This window comes from Mus musculus, chromosome 1 (genome assembly GCF_000001635.26).
Source record: "Mus musculus strain C57BL/6J chromosome 1, GRCm38.p6 C57BL/6J".
In the NCBI taxonomy this organism is placed as follows: domain Eukaryota; kingdom Metazoa; phylum Chordata; class Mammalia; order Rodentia; family Muridae; genus Mus; species Mus musculus.
In genome coordinates, this window is record NC_000067.6 from 90,084,565 (window position 1) to 90,108,767 (window position 24,203).

Here is a 24,203-nt window from a genome sequence, read left to right on the forward strand (position 1 = left end):
TGTGTAGAAGGAAGCTGCTGTGTTTGAAAGTGATGTCTAATTGAGCGGTAGACAAAGTGAGGCGTGTCAGAGAAAGGTTTGACAGAAGAGGATACGCCCAACTTTCCTGAGATGAGAGAGGAAAGGGAAGTTACTCAAGGGAGGAACAACCAATACAGGAAGAGAGAGTGCAGTACAGGATACAGTAGAGTTGAGAGGAAGAGGGAGGCGGTTTTACGGGGAAAGTTTTACAGAGACAGATTGAAGAGAGAACAAGCTAGACACAGGTGAAGGTGGAATGAACCAGAGAATGAGAAGGAGTCAGGGGATTAGAACAGATTGGCAGAAATAGTTTTCGGTCAAGCAGAGCAATTAAGGAGAAGCCGGGAGAAGCCAGATTGAGTAAGTCAGCTGGGGGAGGAGGTTAAGCCAAAACAGCTGAGTTGAACGAGCCAGCCAGGGCTCAGAAAGAACCAGAAAGGGTGAGCTTATTCAGCAGCAAGTCTCAGAGGCTGAAAACATCCTAGGCCTATATCAGACTGACCAGAGGTGAGAAGCTTCCAGGACCAGGTCCAGGTTAGCAGATGGGGGCAGTAAGCATCCCAGACAACAATTACAGCAGGAGAACAAAAGTTCACACTTAATAAGCTCATTTCCTGAAATACAGTCTTCTAAATGTCGGGCTTACAGACTCTGCCTTTTCTGAGGCAAGGTCTCACAACATAGGCCAAGCTTGTCCTGATCTAGGTCTTCTATTTTAGCCTTCTAAGTTGACAGGGGTGATCGCCATGCTTGGCCCACTGGCTTCCTTCTCTGTGTTAAAAAGTAATCTTATGTTTCAAACCCCTGACAACAGTGGAAGGAGCTTCAGTGTGTTATAAAGTGCCACTTACTAATGATAACTACCCGACAGGTTTCCAGCTTGCAGCATTTGGTGAGTATTCAACCACCACACAGTTTACTGTTATGTTAAGACATCAGAGAGCAAAGTTGCTTTGCTATTTATAGGGACCCGCTTCTTAGTGTTGCTAGAGAGACTCTCCAGCTCTGAGAACAAGGCTTTCAGTAACAGAAGAAGCACGGAATACTTAGCAGGGAGGGAGCCACAACTCAAGTACGCCTGTAGCAGTCCCAGTGACATGGTCACACACTGGAGTCCCTGCTTCATAATAGAGCTCCTTACAAGGAGCCCTCTGATCTCGCCTCTGCAAGGTCTTGGTGGGCAGAGTTTGCCATCGAAATGTTGCTTTCTCATGACACTTCTGCACAGGGCACTTTTCAATCCCTTCGGGAATGTCATGGGCATTTGTAAATGCAGGAAGCTGTTTGGGACCCTCAGAGGGCATTTGGTGCCCTCACTCTCCTGCAGCTAGAAAGAGCTTTTTATCCCAAGACTGTGAAAAGCAGGCCAGGGCCCTTTCACATGGAAGGGAAGGGGAGGGTGGTGTGGTGAAGAGGGCTGGAGTAGGGCTTAATCTTAGTGATTAAAATGCTAATGTATTATTTGAGAAGGCAAACCTTTGGTTTTAATGAAAGGGATTTGTAGATGAAGAGATCCCTATTTAAGCTACTGAAGACCTGGAGGATGACAACCCAGGCCTCCAGCTGACAGACCTTGAGGCTTCTCCCTGTTTCTTGGATGTCATGCTAACAGATTGTGCCCATTCGATTGTGACAGCTAAGGCCGGATGTTGCAGGTTGCAAGACCTGGCTTCCCATGGGAATACCAAATCTCTCCCCCCACCCCCACCCCTGCCACCCCAAATTCAGTTTTGCTTTTTGTTAAAAAGAAACGCTCACACACTGCTTGCAAGAGTGTTAAAAAAGACCGTGAAAATGAAATTCTTGTGCCATCTGCCTCTGGGTCACACCGTCTGATATCATTTCCGTGCTCCCTCCCTCAGGAGGAAAGTAAATTCAGTGTTAATTAATAAGGACCAGGCCTTGCTTCCAAGGCAAGGAGGTGACAGGTCCTGCCCTTTGGGACTTGGGCCCAATTGTGGGAAGCCACACATCCATTGCTTGGTATCTGAGATGGGTACAGAGGGACAGAGTGGGGTGCAGGTAGAGAGGAGACGGCCACGCTGCAGAGATCCCCAGGGAGGCCTTCTTGGCACAAGGCCTGATGGACAAGCATTGTGAGGACGAGGAGCCGGGGGCTCACAACTGCTGTGGGATGTGTTGGGCATGAGAGGCATCAGTGGGGCATGAGATGCGACCTCGGGAGCTCCTTCAGCCGGTGCGTGTGTCGCTGCCTCGGTCCTGCACAGTAAGCTCCTTCCTAAGAGCAGACTGGAGCTTCTGAGTGCCCAGTGTTATGAGGGAGGATTCCTCCCCCGGCATGTCTTCCTCTGCCTTCCTTTTCTCTGAAAGGTTGTGAGAAAAGGGAAGGGAGGAGTCAGGCCATCCATATTCTGAGGGTGAGCAGGGGCCCAGGGCCCCCTGCACTGGAGTCTTTCCTGCTCAAGATATCGTGGATGACGGTGCCACCAACCTGAGGGAGAGTAGAGCGGGCAAGAGTGTGGCTGGTAGTGAGCAGAGACCATGGTGGGCCCACCATGGTTGTGAGGGTATGGGGGCCTCCCAGAAGAGGGCCCAGGAGAAAATGAATGTGGCATTCTCTGTGTGGAAAGCACCCTGAAGGCTGGCGGGAGACAATGACCACATAGCACAAACAGGTTGGTGAAAAGGCCGAGAGACAAGACTGGGCAGTGCAGTATCTTGCCAATCACCATTCTTATATACATCACACCCACACACCAGTGGGACCCCAATCAGGCCTGGACTTGCAGAGTGGATTGTTGAAGGTCCTGACTGTGCTTTCATCCTAATTCACATAACTGCCCCAGCTTGGGCCCTCCCATCTGCCACTGTAACACACAAAGCCCTGTAGGTATGCTGATAGCTGTCATTTTGGGGCCTTCAGATCAGTATTGCATCCAACATGGTGGAGACAGAGTTTGCGGAGTGAGTATGTGAGTGGGTGGATGTTTTTGATGGCAACTGTTCTGCTCCATTGCATGTAAACATTTGGATGAACTCTCAAACTTTAAACAGCAGGCTTCCCAATGGTCCTTCCTGACAAGGGACTGTGTTCATTTTCTAGTTCCTATGAAGACTGAATGACATGGCACAGAAAACATTTGTCTTTGCATGCTTTGAACACCTGATAAATGTCACTTGATCCCTTTGACGTTCTTCCTCCTTAATGAACTCAGGGGCCATATGATAACAGCATCATGGTTGTCTCAGAATCCTTAGAGTCCCTGCCTCTAGTGGTCTGTTAGCAAGTACATGCTAGAATACATTTAGCATAGCAAATATTATATTTTAGTGCAATAATAAAATTGTTGTTAAGGATATAATTCAAATTACTGGGATAAACACCTTGAATCAATATTAAATATGTACATGTCTATCCATCTATCTATCTACTACCTATCTGTCCATCTACCTACCTATCTATTTCTATCCATCAATTTATCTCCCTCTCTATGCATCAATTTCTCTCTCTTCTCTCTCTCTTTCTCTCTCTCTCCCTCTCTCTCCCCCCCCCTCTCTCTCCCCCTCCCTCCCTACCTGATGCATTGTTGTCCAGATCCAACTCAGATTGAGGAGGAGTTCCAAGATTAACTGACATATGAAGACATTTTTCTTTATATCATTATTACATTTCTCAGAAATGTCTACAACAGTATTATGGACCAGGGTCACACGGGCCAATAATCTTCTGTTAAGATTTATCCCAAGGGTATGGTGAAACTAAGGAGTTGGATAACAGTCTTGGCAAATTATGATGAAGATCTCTGAAAGGGGAGAGCCCATCTGCTCACACACCCTGCCAGGTTCTGGCTACGCTAATGGAATTGAACCATAGACAAAGCAATTGTCAGAACTGAGACGGGTCTTGGTCTGAGAGGATTAAGATTTGTACATATGGAATTCATTTCCTTAATGTAATCCCTTTCTTCATGCCACTAAACAAGAGCGTGGTCAGCTGAGGGGTACAAAACTGGGGAAAGTTCAAGAACATTTCCAGCCTGTGCGTGTGTGTTTCTCCTCAGTTTTCCCAGTTTCATTTCTATTGCTATGACAAATACCCTGACCAAAACAAACAAACAAACAAACACACAACAAAAAAAGCAGCTTAGGGAAGGAGGGGTTGAGAAACAAGTTACCCATACTACCTTGCTCTCACCCAGGGCTTCAAGCCAGTGGGATGGCTCTTCTCACATCAATGAACATAATCAAGACAACCCCCCCCACCCCAGACATGCTCCCGGGTTGACTTCATCTAGATAATTCTTTGAGACTCTCCCAGGTGATTTTGGGTTGTGCCAAGTTGACAATGAACACCTAACTATGCTGGTTAGTTTATTTATTTTTTTCACCAGCTTAACATAAGCTAGAATAATCTGGGAAGAGGGAGTCTTAGTTTTAAAAAAATGTGTCCATCAGGTTGGCCTGTAGCCAAGTTTAGGTGGACATTTCTTGGTTAATCATTAATGTGGGAGGGCCCAGCCCACTGTGGGTGACATCATTCCCTGAACAGGTGGTACTATTATAAAAAAGCAAGTTGAAGCAGCCATCAGAAGCAAGCCCCAGTAAGCAGTGTTCCAACACGGACTCTGCTTCAGTTCCTCCTTCCAGGTTCCTGCCTTGAGTGGTTGCCCTGATTTCCCTCATGGCAGACTATAAGCTGGAGTCAGCTCTTTCTTTCCCAGGTTGTTTTTCTTAAACTTGGACAGTAGCCACTACAACTCTATGCTTTTAGGAATCATAAGAAACTGGATAGGGAGAGGTTTCTGCTGGATATACACAACACAGTTCAAACCATGCTTGTCCACTTAAAGACCTGTCCACCTACTGGCACCTGGGCACATTCACAGACAGGATGACCCCTTGAGAACCATGCATTATCTGGGACTGACCTTTGTATAAGCTATTTCCTTCCTCCATCAATTGAAGGAAAAGACTTGGTGACATCTTCCACTCCTCATCTTCGTCCTGTCCAGAGCAGAACAATGTTCTTGTTAATTACAGGTTCAATTTATCTGTTAAGACCAGACAGCAAAAGGCACACATGTCATAGCTAACAGGCCTGGAGATCTTTCCCTGTCCACCAGAGACATTCCCTTGCTAGTGATCCGAGCATGGAGTGCCACACTAGCACTGGAAGCATGAATGGCCAGGCTACTGAAGCACCAGTCGGACAGGCGTGGTCTCTGCATGGTGGCTTTCCCACACTTCACAGGCCAGGTTGGGGTCCTGCCTTGTAAGGACTTGCTCAATGCTGTCTGAATGCTGCACCCTCAGCTCAGGTCCTGTCTGCTTCCCTTCCCAGTGTCCCCATAGCTGGGCTTTGAGCTTCTCTTCACCCTGTCTTACGCGCGTTTGTGACCGGCCAGGAAAGACGCAACAAGCCAGAATCTTCTGCGGCAAAACTTTATTGCTTACTCAGGAGCAAGAGAGGAAGAGCGCGGCAGAGAGCGGCAGAGAGGAAGAGAGAGAGACACAGAGAGATGCAGAGAGAGGGGCAGAGAGCAGAGGAAGAGAGCAGAGGAAGAGAGCAGAGGAAAAGACGAAGAGGAAGAGACGAAGAGAGGGAGTGCCAGAACCCCGTCCCTTTTAAGGAGAATTATCCTCCGCCTAGGACGTGTTACTCCCTGATTGGCTGCAGCCCATCGGCCCAGTTGTCATCACGAGAAAGGCAGAGCACATGGCGGGAAAACTGCCCCTGCACATGTGCAGATTATTTACTACTTAGAAAACAGCTGTCAGCGCCATCTTGTAATGGCAAATGTGAGTGCGGCTCCCCACAACCCTGAGCTTCGGGGCTTTGAGCTTTGGGGCTTTGGTGTGTACCAGTGCCCTTCCTGTTTCTCATTGATCCTGTTCCCAAGCCTGGGAATCAGCCACAGCCCCTTACCTGGGAATGAGCTACCTTCCTCTATGGAGTTGAGACCGGAGAACTCTCAATCATGACTCCCCACTTTGGAGAGCCCAAACATGTTGCCCTTGGCGTCTTCTGTCAGTTCTGCTTGTTGAGACAGGAGACTGCCATCTGCCCGCTGTGTACACGCTTTGCTCTGAACCCCTCTCTCCCTCTGTTCTGATTGTAAGAACTAGCTCTACACAGTCTCATCTGGTGTTCCTACCATATCAATAGTTTCTGGTGACAAATGCTGTGGTTATTGTTACTGTCAAATTGGATCAAAGGAAGCATGCCGGTCACTGGGACCACACAGAGTCTTTAAGCGTCCTACATGTGCATAGCCCCAACGTTAGGAGGGGGCTGCACACTGATGCTATTTATGGCTAGATAAAACTCCGAGGTGTGTCTGGACTATGTTTCTTCCCCCAGATCTAGTTGTCCACCCCTAACCCCAGAAGCAGGAGTGGTGTAGCTAAATCATTTATATCCCACACTAATATCTATAGTGGCTGCACTAATTTGTACCCTACTAGCAGTGTGAGAAAGGTTCCTCTCCCCCAACAACCTCACCAGAATGTATTGTTTGTTTGCTTGCTATTATTATTATTATTATTATTATTAATTATTATTATTATTATTATTATTATTATTATTATTATTTTGAGACAGGGTTTCACTATGTAGCTCTGGGTGCCTGGAACTTGCTATGTAGACCAGGCTAGCCTTGAACTCACAGAGATCTGCCTGCCTCTGCCTCAAGGCTTGTATCTGAAGGGTTCTAAGACATCTTACTACAGGGAATCCCTGCACGTCCATGTTCATCCTTCACAGCTGCCAAAATAAGAATCAGCCTAGGTGCCCCTTGGAGTGACCAGAACAGAGTCTCTGCAGTAGGCAGAGGTAGAGAGGGCTTGAGTGATTGACACTTAATATCAGAACTTGTGTGAGTAGGTGAGGAAACATAGTCCAGACACACCTGGGAGTTTTATCTAGCCATAAATAGCATCAGTGTGCCATGCGCAAGGAAACAGATGGAACTGTGGATCATCGCATGAAGCAAAGTAAGCCAGCCCTGAAAGGCTGTTGTGTGCTCTCTCCGATATGCAGAAATTAGAGTTTCAAATGTATGAGGTGGGGGGGGGGTATCTGATGCCTGGCTAGTTGTTTCTGGTTTTTTTTTTTTTTTTTTTTTTTTTTTGTATTCTTAATGAAAAGCCATGTTACACATGGAATCCATTGTTTCTAGCACTGTTTGAAGAGTCTGTCTTTTCTCCAGTGTGTGTTGTCAGTTCCTTATTAGGTGACTGTAGCTGCGTGGCTGTATTCCAGGTCCTCTTCTCTGTTCCACTGTCCTACATGCCTGTCTGTGCCAGTACTGTGCTGTGTTGGTCACTGTGGCTCTGTGGTACAGTTTGAAGTTGGCTATTGTGATGCCTTCAGCAATATAGCAATATATTTGCTGTTGTTCAGGACTGTTTGGGTTACCCGTGTCTTTTCTGCTTTTGTATGGATTTTATGATTTTTTTTATCTGTGCAGAATGTCAGTAGAATTTTGAGTGGGATTTTACCGACTCTGCAGACTGTCTTTGGTGATAGAGCCACTTCACATCATTGACTCTGTATTGGTGGTCTTCCTACCTACTACCTACTTTTGGGGTTTCTGTTGGAAGCTGTGATGCTTATAGGCACATGCAGTTTTCCAGGAAGTGATGACTGTTTGGAGTGCTCTTGCCACATAGCTTTTCTGAGGCTCTGGCATTTCTGAGCTGCAGTCTGTGCATCTGTTGGGATGCAAAGTTCTTCTGGATGTATTTGTGGGGGTCTCAGTGAGAAGCCTATGTGTGGGGACTCAGTCCCTGTACTTCTCAGAGATGAGGAAAGAGAACCCTGCCACAGAAACCACACTAAACCCAGGCAGCTATGAACATCAAATCAAACCAATTACAACAATGACAACACTGCCAGTGACCACAGAACAATGGACAATGAGAAGAGGAGGAGGAAGGAGCAGTAGTAGAAGGAGCACCAAGAAGAGAATGAGCAGGAGGGAGAATAAAGATGAGGAAGGGGAGGAGGTAGGAGGAAAAAAAGAGAGGGGAATGAACAGGAAGAAAAGGAGAAGGGACAGGAGGATCAGGGGGAGGAGGTAGGAGGAGGAGTGGGATCAGGAGCAGGATCTAGAGAAGGAATAAAAGAAGGACCAAATGGGAAGAGGGGGAACAAGAGGAGGAGTAGAAGTAGGAGTGGGAGTAGGAGTAAAGGGAGGAAGAAGGGGAGAAGGAGGTGGAGGAGGAAGAGGAAGAGGAGAAAAAAGAAGAGGAAGGGGTAGAGGAAGAGGAGGAGAAAGGGGAAGAGGAAGAGGAGGAAGGGGAAGAGGGAGAGGAGGAGGAAGAGAGGAGGAGGAAGAGAGGAGGTGGAGGTAGTTCCTGGGAAGGCGCACAGTGGCGCTGCAGAGCCACACATAACAGAAGAGAGGAATGCGGGTGGGAACTCTGAGCTGCAGAGGTAAGAGCTCTGTTTGAAGATTGTTCATCCGTGTTAGTATGGAACAGTGGGCACAGGCATACAGGTGTGTGTAGGAGAGGGCAGGGGAGGAAATAGAGAGATCCACACAGACAAGCAGAGGGAAAAAGTCAAGCCAAAAGGAAGAGCCTCAGAAGGCCCCAGCGCTGCACTCCGCACAGACCTTGGACTTGGCCCAAGGACAGGGCAGCAGAGGTGGTTGGCCACTGGGCGAGGTACCCTCATGGCAAGGATACCATCTCGCACGTGCTTCCTGCTCTGTCTGCAGCCAGTGTGTAGCTCTGCATGCAACAGGTGTTTGAGGCAGGAACATAGAAGCAAAACTAGAGGCCTGCTTTTATCTCTACAACAAAGTTCAAGTTCTCAAAAGGCAAAACCATTGTGAGGCTGTTTTGGGAAACATCTAATCCTGGTGATTTTAAAGAGAGAACATGAGACATTCCCATGACATAATAGAGTCTGGTTTTCCATGCAGTAATGAAATAATTGACGGTTACATGAGCCGCCTTCTTATTGGAGGGGAAAGTGCAGCATGAAGCTTCTGCTTCCCCCTCGAAATGCATTGCTTTCTTTGACAAAGAGCCTTCGGCTTCATTGAGCAACTCCTCCTTTGGCCGCTGTTCTAAGCATTCGGTACATCACTTCTTTGAATGGGTACTGTAGGTAGGGTTTTCCTCCAGGAAGTTTGAATCTGCCATCTTAATCCTAAGGGCATTTCTTTCCCCTGACTCTTTACTTGGATAGGTCGTATGGAAACTTTCTGGCCACGACCCTGCTGTTCTCAGCTCAGCCAAGTGGCTGGAGATTGTGCTGAATAGAGGAAAGTCCAGCCACGGCCTCGTGTGGGAAAAAGGACTGCCATGCACACAGCTCGGTCAGCATCGAGCTGGGAAGGCAAAGGCCAGGTGAGAACTTGGGTCTTAGTTTTACACACACACACACACACACACTTTTTTTTTTTCTTCTTCAGAGGAGATAGATGAGGAAGTTGGCTCATGGATCTGGGTGCTTAGCCTTTTCCACTCCAGGCCAGGGAGGTCACACTTGTTGTCCCTTACACTTCGAATGACCCCTGTCGCATGTTATCATTTGATGACTCAGCAAGCTTGTTCTTGGCACCCAACAAGCCCAGTGCTTCCAGGTGAGGAGTGTGAGCCCTTGTGTTTCTTCAGAGCTGTTCAAATGTCACTCAGGACCTGTTTGGTGTACATGCTGTTTACTGATGCTGGATTGCTGGCTCCCCTGAAGGCACTCACACTACCCTTTGGCTCCTCCTGTTGCCCTGAGGCAAAGCCACCTAACGGGATTAGTTCCACAAAAAATGACACCACCTCCCCCCCCCCCCCCCCGCCACAGCACCATGCAAGATCTAAAACTGGAAGGAAGAAGGCCATCCTATTGCTCTTTCCTGAGGGAACTGGTCGTTGTTCTCTGCTGTTTGCCTGCATGTGTGATACCTGTCCATCATACCTCAATGCTAAGGAGTTCCAGGTTCTACCAGCTGAATAGGTGCAGCACATCACTTACTTCTGATTTTTACTTTGTTGGTAAACTTCATTTGCATACTCCCCACCCACCCTTCTACACACATACTCCATACCTTGCCAACACTTGTGGGTGACCAGGAGTGTTGTCTCTTCAATGCCGCTTTGGAAACAAAAAAACCAGGGGCATCCTTGTGACAAAGGTTAAATGCATAATCATCAAGGAAAACTGAGACAGATCTGGGTCACAGCATCATAATTTTTGGTTTTGCATTTCAGATTCTATCAGCTCTGTTGCTGATTTTGTGTGGGTGAGAAAAGCCTCCTGACAGGCACGAACAACTCCAAGTCTCTAATGGTGTCAAGAATGTGACACTCAACTGTACATATATATATTCGTTAATATGCTGTCAGATGACCTTGGCATAGTTTTATATTAAAATACAGTTTCTAGCTGTCTTAGTTGGGGTTTCTATTACTGCAAAAAAAAAAAAAAAAAAAAAGGACAAGCACCAAAAAGCAAGTTGGGGAGGGAAGGGTTTATTTGGTTTACTCTTCCACATTACAACCCATCATTGGAGGAAGTCAGGACAGGAACTCAAGCAGGGTGGGAACGTGGAGGCAGGAGCTGATGGAGGGTTCTGCTTTCTGGCTTGCTTAGCCTGCTTTCTTATAGAACCCAGGTGCGAATGGATGGCACCACCCACAGTGGGCTGGGCCCTCCTCCACTGGTCACTAATTGAGAAAATGCCTTACAGCTGGATCTCAAGGAGGCACGTTCTCAGCTGAGGCTATTTCCTCTGATTACTCTTAACGTGTGTCAAGCTGACATACAGTGACACCCAGGACACTAGCCATGATTATTCTCATTCTGAGGTGGCATCTACCTCTAGATCTTAGATCTAGAGAAGGGAAGATGTTCCACAGTAAATATTGTTTTCTACCCCAGGACACTGACCAAGGAGAGGAAGAGATGGGGAGCCTTCAAGGGGTCATCTCTCCTGCCCTTCTCCGGTTTGAAAGCCATTTTGGATGCATTTTATTATTTATTTCATGCATGTTTGTGTTTTGCCTGCATGTGTATATGTGTACCATGTGTGTGCCTGGTGCTTGCAGAAGTCAGAAGAGCACTGGATCCCTAACATCAGAGTTATGAATGCTTGTGAGACACTATGTGGGTGCTGGGAACTAACCCCAGGTCTTCTGCAGGAGCAACAATCGCTCTTATCTGCAGTCATCTCTCTAGCCCAGACCCTTCTTCAGGTTTTGAAGAGAGGCACAGTCCCCCCCCCCCCCACACACACTTTGGGTTTTTCGAGACAGGGTTTCTCTGTATAGCCCTGGCTGTCCTGGAACTCACCCCATAGACTAGGCTGGCTTCGAACTTAGAAATCTACCTGCCTCTGCCTCCCGAGTGCTGGGATTAAAGGAGTGAGCCACCACGCCCATTTTTTTTTGTTGTTGTTTTTTTTTTGGGGGGGGGTGTTTTTTTGGGGAGGTACAGTTTTTAAGAAGCCATCTGACTTTGTCTCTGTTACATTCTTAGCTGTCTCTTCTCACAGCCGAGGGACAGAAAGCAATGTTCTTTTATCCTTACATACATGGACACAGTCGGGCAGTTAAATATAGTCTTCACACTGCTGGCTCTCTTCCTTGCCCCAGGATGTTTCTGCTCCTCGTTGGTCTTACCTGAAGGTTTATGTGATGTTACTGTTTGTGGCCAACTTAACAAGATTTACAATCACCAAGGAAACAAGCCTTTGGATGTGACCATGATGGAGTCCTGGAAGGTTTAACAGAGCAGGGGACGTACACTCTGAATGTTGATGGCACCGTCCCATGGCTTGAGCCCAATTGTTCAATGTGGAGCTCCTCCTTGGGCCAAGAGACTAGAGAGAAGATTGTGGCTCATCATGGCTGGGTGATACCATCAACCAAGAACTCTCAGAATTGATTGTGCTGTGTAGGGGCCCAAAGATCTTCCCAGCAGCCTTCAGTCTGGTCATGTTTTGTTCTGGAAGAAGCACCGACAACTTGCAATGGTATACTATGTACAACGGGCTCATTTCTCACGTGTTCATTCCCGAAGCTGGCATGAGGACCATGAGAGCCACAGCCAGACAAATTACTTTGCTGCTGACAGCAGGTTTGCAGAAGTGGCTGCACACTGGTAAAAATGGCCTTCTGGCCTCAGTGGTCTCTCACAAAAGTATCACTTTTGGGATACTTTTTCCTCATGAAGGTATCTGTCATGGAAGTATCCATTCATTGAGATATGTCTCCCACTCATGAAGGTATCCTCCATCCAGGTAGCCACTAATTCAGATAGTCCCCATGGAGCTATCCCCATGGAGCTATCCCCCAATGGAGGTATCCCATCATGGTATTGTATGGGAACAGGAACTCATTGTCTGAAATCCCAAACAGCTTTGATGACAAACCAAAAAAATCCCCTGAAAAGTCTTTCTTTACATGGTTAGAATTCATCATATATGCAACAATTCCTGAGATAGCTTGTAAGTATCTTCTTCCAGCTGAGCTTGCCATTTCATTTTGACTTTTATTTTGATTTTTAAGCATTTTTCACTTTACGTCCTGATAGCTGTCATCCATATGCCCCCATACTCTCCCACTCTTTCACTTTTAAAATCCTCCTTGTCAGCTCATTCACATTGCAAGAGGTTTCGAATTTGATGGAGCCCAACTTGTCACATATAGAAGGGATTCTCCTCTCCCCCCACCCTGCCCCAACACATACCGCTCTCCTGTATGCCCACACAACTATCTCCTGGAGTAAATGCTAGTTGCCTACACTTTATTGATGATTTTCAAAGGTGCTGTTGAGGCATATCCTCAGTCTCAGTGGTATGTATGTATGTATGTATGTATGTATGTATGTATGTATTTTCTGAGACAGGGTTTCTCTGTGTAACAACCCTTGCTGTTAGAACTCGATTTGTAGATCAGGCTGACCTCAAACCCACAGAAATCTGTCTGCTTTTGCCTCCCTATGCTGAGACTAAAGGTGTGCCTCGCCACGCCCAGCTGAATCAGTGCCAATGATGAATTCGAGTGAGCACATTTGGGCTAACAAAGACTCGGGTATTTTTCACTTCCCAGTGGCTCCTTGATCTGCCAAACAGCTTGCCTTGAAGAAAGACAAGCGAAATGATTTATTTTGGGGGAATGATTATGTAAATTACGGAAACTGATTGAGTTGTCCACACTGACAGTTGTCCTAGTAGATATTTATAAAATGTGGAAAAGAGTGTGTGTGAGTGCTGATCAACATAAAACACAGCAGAGTCTGAAGCGACCGACCGTGACCTCGGCGGGCTCGAGCTCACGCCTCTGCCTGAGAGCCGAGCAAAGACAGAGGGAAGAAAAAAAGAGAATCAATCTTGTAAAATTCTCACTCGTGTTACCTTCATGGCCTTTTCTTTCAGGCTGACCTTCTTCTCCTTCTTCTCCTTCTTCTCCTTTTTGCCTTTTTTGCCCTTATTCTCCTTGTCTTCTTTCTTCTTTTTCTTCTTAAGTTTTTCTTCCTCCTCTTGGGTGGCTATGATATCCCCCATAACCTATGGAAAAGACCAAAACCATTACAGCACCTCATACGCCCCGGGTAGGAGGAAAACTGTTTCTCTGTCCTGTTGGGCTCCATATCTGCCCTGCTCTCCTGCTCGAAGGTGCCACCTACCCTGAGAGGTCAGGCACCTCTCTCCATATCTCCATATTTTCAGGGGTTACAGTGACGCTCCAACAGACCACGCTTCCCTTGGGTGGCCAGCAACGTGCATGCAGGGCAGCTTTGTCGCACTCAATCCTCTGGTAATCCAACCTGCAGGCTCTTTTGTTTCTACTAGAGCTGTGAGAGTGTTTGTGTGCGTGTGCGTGTGCGTGTGTGTGCTTGTGTGTGTGTGTGTGTGTGTGTGTGTGTGTGCATGCATACAGAAGCTAGAGCTTTTCAAGCCTTTACCCACCTCAGCAGGCTCCTAATAAATAGGTTTAATATCTGGCAGAGCTGGGTATCCTCCATTGTCTGTTTTCTGACCAAAACAGCCTCATCCTGGCTCTTTGAAGCCCTCATCCTGGCTCTTTGAGGCTTCAACAAATAATGATATACTGTTAGGATTTTTTTTTTTTGACCAGTCACATCTCTAGAATGATGTTTGGCAGAGCTGGGGGTTTGTGCAGCTGATCACTCCTACCCAAGCCCTCCCTTCCCTGTCCTGTTGTCTAGCCTGTAACTCTTAGCATATAGTCATCATTACGAAGTTTATCCCAGGTGTTGCATCTTTATGACGGTTTGCTGCTCTAAATGGCTTTTATGGTGTTTTCTCTCTACCAGTGTTTGCACACACAGATCCGCTGCTCCACACACTAATAGCGTAAGGCTCCTGTTTCAGCCCTTACTCTTCAGTTCCTTAGTCATTCTCGTGGCTTCTCTGTATTTAGGACACATCTGCAGTGGGCGATCCCGTGCCCCTTCCGATGTGTGTCTTTGCCTTTTGTCTTGACTGAGAATGCACAGTTCACATTGTACAGTGTCTAATAATGGTTGTGTAATGACCATTCCTGTGTGTTTCTACCATTAGTGGAACCATTTCTCGTGAACTTAATTAGGCATGACATTGAGTTTCAAACCAAGATGGAAATACATTGTTATGTTAAAGAATGGTACATATATTTCAATTTTATTGACTTCAATTTTTCATTGAGAATTTCATGCATGCATGTAATGTGTTTTGATCAAGTCCACCCCATACTCTCTCCCTCTCCAATTTCTCCCCCATTCCCTACAACTATCCCCCCTAACTTCTTGTGCTTGCTTTAAAACAAACAGACAGACAGACAGGGAAAGAGAGAGACAGACAGACAGACACTGTCTCTACTTGTTGCTTCCTGCGTGTGCATGGGTGGATGTAGGACTATTGGCTGGAGCATGGGCAGCCTTCTCAGGGACCACATCACTGAAGAAACCTGACTCTCGATTCCTCAGCAGCCACCAAGGGCAAGATGCTCCTTAGCTAAGGATGGGAATCCATGAGCCCCTCCCCTGTCCGTGCTGGGAATCCCACTGGCTTGGACTTGTTCAGGTCTTGTATCTTTAGACATAGGTGTTTTGATTTGCTGTCATGTCCAACAAATACTGCTTCTCTGTGGTCATCCACTTCCTATGGCTCTTATAATCTTTCCACCCCTCTCCCACAACTGAGCAGTTTATTACTCTGTCTACCTAGCAGAATAATGATTACTAATAGGTTCTCCCTATGGCCTATGACCCATCTAGCCATGGGCTTAGGGCACAACCAACAGGATCAGGTATAAATCCTCTCTCGTGGAGCTAATCAGAAAGTATCTGGTTACATCAAGAATATTTATGGCTCTATCACACATAATAGTGAGCATGTCTTGCCAGGCCAGTCAGTACTGTGGTTCATGGGGTTCACAGCTGAGTGAGGTTGCTGAATACTTTTCTCTCTCTGTATCATTAACAGAACCTTCTGGCACTATAAAAGCTAGCCAATGAGGACAAGACATTCCAGGTCAGCACTACCTTGATTTCTCCATGTCCTGTGACTCAAGAGTGTAGCATCTGCAGCAATAGCATCTTACCGTCAAGTGCTGTAGGCTAATCAATGGCATTAGAAATGACTTGTAACGTTTGACAGTGTCTCTGGAACCCTACTGACCAACGACTCAATTTTATTTCTCAGTGTCAGGGAGAGATGCTGAGGTTGGAGCCTCCATGTCCATGTGATGAATTCCTGCTCTTTTCTTTGGGTCACTTCCCATGATACAGTGCAGTGCAGTCACACGTATCTTAAACTCAAAGTGTTGTCTCATTCTGAATTAACTGCCGTGGTTTACCTCTTCAGTGTGCTGCTAGTTTTGATATGTCAATATCCCAGCCTCCCCCACTTTGGTAGTGCTGGGAATTGAACTCAGGGCTTGATGCATGTCCTCTCATCTGCTCATACATGGTCCAAGCAGGAAGATATGGCCCGGTCTCCATCTCGAGTCAGGTAGGCCCAGGCTGCATACTGCCTGTGGTGGAATGTGGTCTGGACTGGCTGGTCTTTCTCTCTTTCCATCGTCTGTCATTTAATGTTAAGCTTCCCTGTGGTCCCCTTTGCTTTATTGGAATGTATTAACCAGACGCCCTCGGGTTTGTTTCTAGTTTGACTAGAGTCAACGCCTCCTTTTCATGTTTCTTGTGGACAACTGAGACATTCCACCAACATTCTTAATCCTGTAATCACTGCTCTCTAAACTACGGTGAAGCATGCTTGGCTGCATGCCCTGGTCTGACTTTCAAGATCCTGCTTGTTCCTGAAGACTTAGCTGCAGGGCCAAGACCAAAACACACACACAGACACAGACACACACACACACACACACACACACACACACACACACACACACAGAGAGAGAGAGAGAGAGAGAGAGAGAGAGAGAGAGAGAGAGAGAGAGAGTTAAAGTGATGGTCCCTCAAGGCAGGGCTTGTTGAGCTGCCAAGTAACAGTGCTGGTATTACATGCATACAGTATTCTGTGGTAGGGCAGAGTGTGCTCTGAAGAGATGCAAAAGATGCTGGCCTCTGATGGTATGGACACGCCAGGTTAAAGAGGAACCCTGCAGCTGACCCCGCAGGTCACCAGGCACATAGTGGGGAGTCTGGCTTAGGGCTGGTGTGAGGTCTCTGACCCCGACTGTAAGAGTGTGTACTCCACTGCATGGTGTTCCAGGGACTCAGCTTCTCATAAGAACACTGGGGTTTGGGCTGGGAGCTGAAGAGATGGCTCAGCAGTTAGGAGCACTGGTTAGTTTTAGAGAGGACTGGGGTTCAGTTCCTAGCACTCACATGGTGGCTCACAAACACCAATAACTTCAGTTCCAGAAGATCCAATGTCCTCTTTGAACCTCCACGGGTACCAGGCACACATTGAGGTGTACTTATACATATGCAGGCAAAACATTCATAAACATAAATCTTAAAAGAACAAAACGACAACTACTCACTACCCCCACCTCCCCAACACTAGAGGGCTAGGGATATCACCCAGCTGGAAGAGTGCTTGTCTAGCTTGCAGGAAGCCCAGGTCCTGGGTTCCATCTCTAACACCACATACATGCATGTGGTGGTACATGCCTGTCATCCCAGTACTTAGGGGGTAGAGTCAGGAGGATCTAAAAGTCAAGGTTATCCTTGATACATAATGACTTTGCAGCTAGTCTGGGCTACAGAGACTATTTCAACACACACACACACACACACACACACACACACACACACACACCACACACACACTTTGGTTTATATAAGGGGTTGCTTTAAACAAGACAGACATGACCAAACTATGGCAGGGGTAATGAGGATGGCAGTCTGGTCAGAGCCACACAGCCCCATCACGTGTATACAACTGTGGCTTGTCTTCCTTCCCATCATGGTAGTGTTTAACAGCTATGGCGGAGTGTATCCATGCCCAGCCTAAGGTCCTTACCATCTGGTCCTGTGTGAAAGAGCCTGCCATTTCTAGCTTTCAGCAACCTGCCTTGTTATTTTCTTTAGTATAAATTCTTCAAATGGTGTCCCTCAGGCAAAGAGCATCCACACTGAAATTCTGCATGTCAGCTAGGTCCATGACCCTTTAAAAAAAAAATGCCATGCTAATGAATTCTCCCAACCATAGTGTTTGAGAGTGACATTTTCCTATATGTACACCAAGCTGGTTTTCTAACTTAAAATTTTTTATATTTTTATTTGTTGTGTGAATAAAGAGACACAGCAGAACTGTTTTATATTGGTAACTTTTTTCTCTAAAAATGTTCTGTTTGTATTTTTGATGTCTTTTCTACTGAAATGTTCAGGAGATTCATTCTTTTCTAAGGACTCTTTAAATATGAACCGACTTCATCAGAGACACCACAAAGATTTTCCTTAGTTTTTCATGACTCTTATGCCACTTATGGTGGTTTCTTTTTAACTGCTTGAGTTTTATGTAGACAATTATCCTAGTCTTTTTTCCTTATGGCTTCTGCCAGTGGTGACATGCTTCTAAAATTATCCCTCACCCTTTTGATTATTAAATATCCTAGCAATTTCTTCTGTCGATTTGTGGTCTAATATTTTTACATGTAAAATTTCAATGTAAAAGGAATTTATTTTGTAAGAAAGGATCTACTGAATTCTGTCAAGCAGTGAACAGACTTGGCTGTCCCATTACCTGCTGGTCATTCTCCCTTCTTTGAAAGAAGCTATCGGGATGGCTGACTTCTAATTTGTATCTGAATTGGCTTCTGAACACATTATTCTCATGTTGGCCTCTGTGGTTTGAATTTAGGAACCACAGTTTATTAACTGTGAGTTTGCCCAAGTTGCCTGATCTTCCTGTGATTAATTTGCATGTGTTTTGCATCGCAGCTGGCACTGGACATTTTCTTAGTGAGTAAATGTGCTGCTGTTGCTGCTGCCCTCTGCCTATTCTTTCTGTAATTCTGTGGTGTTACCACCATTATGGATTCTTTTACTAGACCTCTTCAGAGATTTCCATGTATTCTTCCATAAAAAAATATGTTTGTCAATACAAAAATTATTTGGGTTTTAACCAAAATTGCATTAAGGGTTGGGATTAATGGATGAAGTATAATTCTATTTTATTGAGTCTTCAGGGGACTGATCCATCAATCTCTTGGTTTAACTAAGGCTTCTTCTGCCTCCCCAGTAAAGGTTTATCCATGTAATTCTGGACAACTGTGTGTCTGTCAGTGTGATTTCATTCCGAGATTGCAGCATCTTCTAGGAAGATCACTCGTAATGTGAAATAATAAATGTCACTTAAAGCATTTATAAATGTCTGTTTTAAAATTCTCTGTATTTGTTAGAGTTGCCAAGGCTATTATACTAAGAGATCTGAGAGAAATCACCTTAGAGCTAGGGAGAGCAGTCTGAGTTGTGGGGGGACAGGAGGGGGCAGCCTGAGATATGGGAAGACATGAGGGAGCAGCTGGGGGAGTGAACAGCTGGAATCAGCAGCCTGATGTTGGGGAGGGAGGAGAGATGGAGAGGTACCAGGAACCAGAACTCAGACTGTTTGGGGACAGACATGATGCTCTAAGCATATGTTACTACAGCTTTTTCAAAGACTGGACAGGGAAAGGAATGAATTGATTGTGAAACAAATCAGAAAGAGCATGCGAAGAGATCTTCACCCTGGGGCATAAGCAACCCTAAGAAAATGGTGGAGACACAGCACACTGTGGGATCACTCACGTTCAAGTCTAAGAAAAGATCCCTGTGACATGATTGCTTTTTACTCCTCACACAGTTCTTTACCTGTTCTGGGGTCTTATTGGAAAAGATGAGAGCTGAACCTCCGTCTTCCTCATTGGGGTAGTCTGGGAATGTGCCCGTCAAATTCCTGCAGAGAGAAACAGTGTGAGTAGAGACAGAAGTGAGAGGAGTCTTTTGGTAAAGCCCTGCTTGCCAACACATGTGAGTTTACATCAATTAAGTGATGAATCTTTGGGGCGAGGCTTCCTGTCCCCAAGGCTGGACAGCATCTCTGAGCCTCAGAGGATTGGTGACAAGCAGCCTGAGGTTTCCTGCCTCTGGGGACACGTTAGTCTGAGGTGAACATCTCTGTCTCTGTCTCTGTCTCTTAAATAGACTGTACTTTTCTTCCTCTGCCTCCACCCCCCCCTTAATATCAAGATGCTTTGTGGTTTAGTTTCAACAAAGACAGAAACACAAATCATTTCTTCCTGTTTAAAACATAAGGTAAACACAGGACTTTGAAGCTAAACAGAAGGGTGGAGTCGTACAAACGGCACGTCCAGCAAGTGTCCAAAACACTCACATATGCGTTGGTTTTTAGGAAGTTGGGGCCCCATGTTTGATAGGATCCAACAAAGGTTTCTTTCTGTAGCCACGTAATTTCTCCACAAAGAAAGCAGGCTGCAGAATTTGGTGTGGAGACTTAACAAAGGAGGTGTGTGGTCATTATTTAAAAGAGAAACTGAGTTTGACATAGCGTCACACTTACTCCATGTGTAGGGAAAATAGCTGATGAATTAAGAGCCTTTCTTTCCCAGAAGTGGAGAGCCCAAGTCTTGGAAGACGTGGTCATATTTAACTACTTCTCAAACTCTTGCTTCAAGATATTCTTCACACTTAACAATTTTTAAGGACCCCTAAGGATTTCTGTTTATGCAGGCCACACTACTGATATTTACCCTATTAGACATCAAAACTCAGAGAATCCTAAAATATGTACTTTCTAGTCCACTTAAAAATAATTGTTATCACCAATTTTATCCAGTTCTGAACGCTCTGAGCTACAATAACTGCAGGCCTATTAAGACATGCCTTTTTCTGCAATAGTGGTACAAATGTCATGGGGGTAACCTACCAGGCTAGACAGTCATTGGCCCTATACTGCTATTAGTCTGCTAAGTGAAGACCAACTCCTAATGACTTAGATTAGATTAGTGCATTCGTAGATTAGTGCATCTCTCAACTTTCATCAGAGAAGCTTCTATTTGAAGAAGATGGTGCTGGTTTTGGCTAGTTTTCAGTCAACTTGACACCAGTTAGAGTTATCTGAGAGATGGGGACACTCTCTGAGAGATGGGGACACTCACTGAGAGAATGCCTCCAGACCATCAGGCTGTGGGCAGGCCTGTAGGGCATTTTCTTAATTAGCTATTGATGAACAAGGGCCAAACCTGGGTTATATATAAAAATGCTGACCAGGCCATGATGAGCAAGCCAGTAAGCAGCACCTTCCCAGGGCCTCTCCTGCCTCCAGGTGCTGGTTCCACTTGAGTTCCTGTCCTGACTTCCTTCAGTGATAGACTATGACGGGAAGCATAAGGCATCTGAACTCTTTCTTCCCAGCTTGCCTTTGTGTTGTTTCACCATGGCAACAGGAACCTTGCCGAGGGCATTGATTGACATAGAGACCAATAACTGCTCAAAGTAAAGAGAATAAGAGCCTGCAGATTTCTGGGCCCTAAGTGGGACATTTACATCACACTCCTTCCTCCCAGGGTTCAGGAGTCACTATGAAAGAGGGGACCGAGAGAGTGTAAGACCCTGACACAGCGGATACAAGGAGACAGCGCCTTCTGTGAGGCAAGAATATACGGGCAACATGAATGGTCCTGAGGAGTAGAAGAAAAAGGAGAAAACAAAGTTAGGTGGGTAAGAAAAGGGTCATGGGCCTGGAAAGAGTCAGGAAGGAGGTGGGTATGATCAAAATGTATTGTACCAAGTCCCCAAAGGACTAAAACTTAAAAGAAAAAATAAACAAACAGGAGTCAACCAACTGTATGTTGCCACAAGTATATGTATATATATATATACTATATATGTGTGTGTGTATAATTTAATGAACAATAAATACAGTATCCAATGTCATAATCTTTTAAAGTCTATTGGAGTCGGGTTTAAGGAAAGTTTGCTGGATGCTCTGCTCTGTTTCCACGCTCCGCTGTGTTGCAATATGTGGTACTAGCTAAGAGCTCAGGAAGGAAGTCTGGCCTCGCACACACCTGTAAGTGTGAAAGGAAGGAATGTTCCATTGGTCTACTTGTCTGTCTCTATACCAGTACCATGCAGTTTTTATCACAATTGCTCTGTAGTAAAGCTTTAGGTCTGGCATGGTGATTCCGCCAGAAGTTCTTTTATCCTTGAGAAGACTTTTTGCTATCCTAGGTTTTTTGTTATTCCAGACAAATTTGCAAATTGCTCCTTCCAATTCGTTGAAGAATTGAGTTGGAATTTTGATGGGGATTGCATTGAATCTGTAGATTGCTTTTGGCAAGATAGCCATTTTTACAATGTTGATCCTGCCAATCCATGAGCATGGGAGATCTTTCCATCTTCTGAGATCTTCCTTAATTTCTTTCTTCAGAGATTTGAAGTTTTTATCATACAGATCTTTCACTTCCTTAGTTAGAGTCACGCCGAGATATTTTATATTATTTGTGACTATTGAGAAGGGTGTTGTTTCCCTAATTTCTTTCTCAGCCTGTTTATTCTTTGTATAGAGAAAGGCCATTGACTTGTTTGAGTTTATTTTATATCCAGCTACTTCACCGAAGCTGTTTATCAGGTTTAGGAGTTCTCTGGTAGAATTTTTAGGGTCACTTATATATACTATCATATCATCTGCAAAAAGTGATATTTTGACTTCCTCTTTTCCAATTTGTATCCCCTTGATCTCCTTTTGTTGTCGAATTGCTCTGGCTAATACTTCAAGTACTATGTTGAAAAGGTAGGGAGAAAGTGGGCAGCCTTGTCTAGTCCCTGATTTTAGTGGGATTGCTTCCAGTTTCTCTCTATTTACTTTGATGTTGGCTACTGGTTTGCTGTAGATTGCTTTTATCATGTTTAGGTATGGGCCTTGAATTCCTGATCTTTCCAAAACTTTTATCATGAATGGGTGTTGGATCTTGTTGAAGACCCAGAAATGAACCCACACACCTATGGTCACTTGATCTTCGACAAGGGAGCTAAAACCATCCAGTGGAAGAAAGACAGCATTTTCAACAACTGGTGCTGGCACAACTGGTTGTTATCGTGTAGAAGAATGCGAATCGATCCATACTTATCTCCTTGTACTAAGGTCAAATCTAAGTGGATCAAGGAACTTCACATAAAACCAGAGACACTGAAACTTATAGAGGAGAAAGTGGGGAAAAGCCTTGAAGATATGGGCACAGGGGAAAAATTCCTGAACAGAACAGCAATGGCTTGTGCTGTAAGATCGAGAATTGACAAATGGGACCTAATGAAACTCCAAAGTTTCTGCAAGGCAAAAGACACCGTCAATAAGACAAAAAGACCACCAACAGATTGGGAAAGGATCTTTACCTATCCTAAATCAGATAGGGGACTAATATCCAACATATATAAAGAACTCAAGAAGGTGGACTTCAGAAAATCAAATAACCCCATTAAAAAATGGGGCTCAGAACTGAACAAAGAATTCTCACCTGAGGAATACCGAATGGCAGAGAAGCACTTGAAAAAATGTTCAACATCCTTAATCATCAGGGAAATGCAAATCAAAACAACCCTGAGATTCCACCTCACACCAGTCAGAATGGCTAAGATCAAAAATTCAGGTGACAGCAGATGCTGGCGTGGATGTGGAGAAAGAGGAACACTCCTCCATTGTTGGTGGGAGTGCAGGCTTGTACAACCACTCTGGAAATCAGTCTGGCGGTTCCTCAGAAAACTGGACATAGTACTACCGGAGGATCCAGCAATACCTCTCCTGGGCATATATCCAGAAGATGCCCCAACAGGTAAGAAGGACACATGCTCCACTATGTTCATAGCAGCCTTATTTATAATAGCCAGAAGCTGGAAAGAACCTAGATGCCCCTCAACAGAGGAATGGATACAGAAAATGTGGTACATCTACACAATGGAGTACTACTCAGCTATTAAAAAGAATGAATTTATGAAATTCCTAGCCAAATGGATGGACCTGGAGGGCATCATCCTGAGTGAGGTAACACATTTACAAAGAAACTCACACAATATGTATTCACTGATAAGTGGATATTAGCCCCAAACCTAGGATACCCAAGATATAAGATATAATTTGCTAAACACATGAAACTCAAGAAGAATGAAGACTGAAGTGTGGACACTATGCCCCTCCTTAGATTTGGGAACAAAACACCCATGGAAGGAGTTACAGAGACAAAGTTTGGAGCTGAGATGAAAGGATGGACCATGTAGAGACTGCCATATCCAGGGATCCACCCCATAATCAGCATCCAAACGCTGACACCATTGCATACACTAGCAAGATTTTATTGAAAGGACCCAGATGTAGCTGTCTCTTGTGAGACTATGCCGGGGCCTAGCAAACACAGAAGTGGATGCTCACAGTCAGCTAATGGATGGATCATAGGGCTCCCAATGGAGGAGCTAGAGAAAGTAGCCAAGGAGCTAAAGGGATCTGCAACCCTATAGGTGGAACAACATTATGAACTAACCAGTACCCCGGAGCTCTTGACTCTAGCTGCATATATATCAAAAGATGACCTAGTCGGCCATCACTGGAAAGAGAGGCCCATTGGACTTGCAAACTTTATATGCCCCAGTACAGGGGAACGCCAGGGCCAAAAAGGGGGAGTGGGTGGGCAGGGGAGTGGGGGTGGGTGGATATGGGGGACTTTTGGTATAGCATTGGAAATGTAAATGAGTTAAATACCTAATAAAAAATGGAAAAAAAAATAAATAAAAAAAAAAAAAAAAA

The 24,203-nt window shown here is 45.3% G+C and overlaps 1 protein-coding gene across 2 annotated transcripts in view; it reads right to left on the reverse strand.

Annotated features, from left to right (window-relative positions):
* Window positions 1–24,203, reverse strand: part of Iqca (IQ motif containing with AAA domain) — a 111,305-nt gene that overhangs the window by 42,433 nt on the left and 44,669 nt on the right. Inside the window, exons 7-9 of one of the 2 annotated variants that reach the window (NM_001368722.1) lie at window positions 19,259–19,343; window positions 13,347–13,499; window positions 4,911–4,986 (exon numbers count right to left, since the gene is read on the reverse strand). In NM_001368722.1, coding sequence (NP_001355651.1) covers window positions 4,911–4,986; window positions 13,347–13,499; window positions 19,259–19,343 — 314 coding nt within the window. The remainder of the gene's footprint in view (window positions 1–4,910; window positions 4,987–13,346; window positions 13,500–19,258; window positions 19,344–24,203) is intronic. The other variant, NM_029122.2, reaches the window with a different exon arrangement.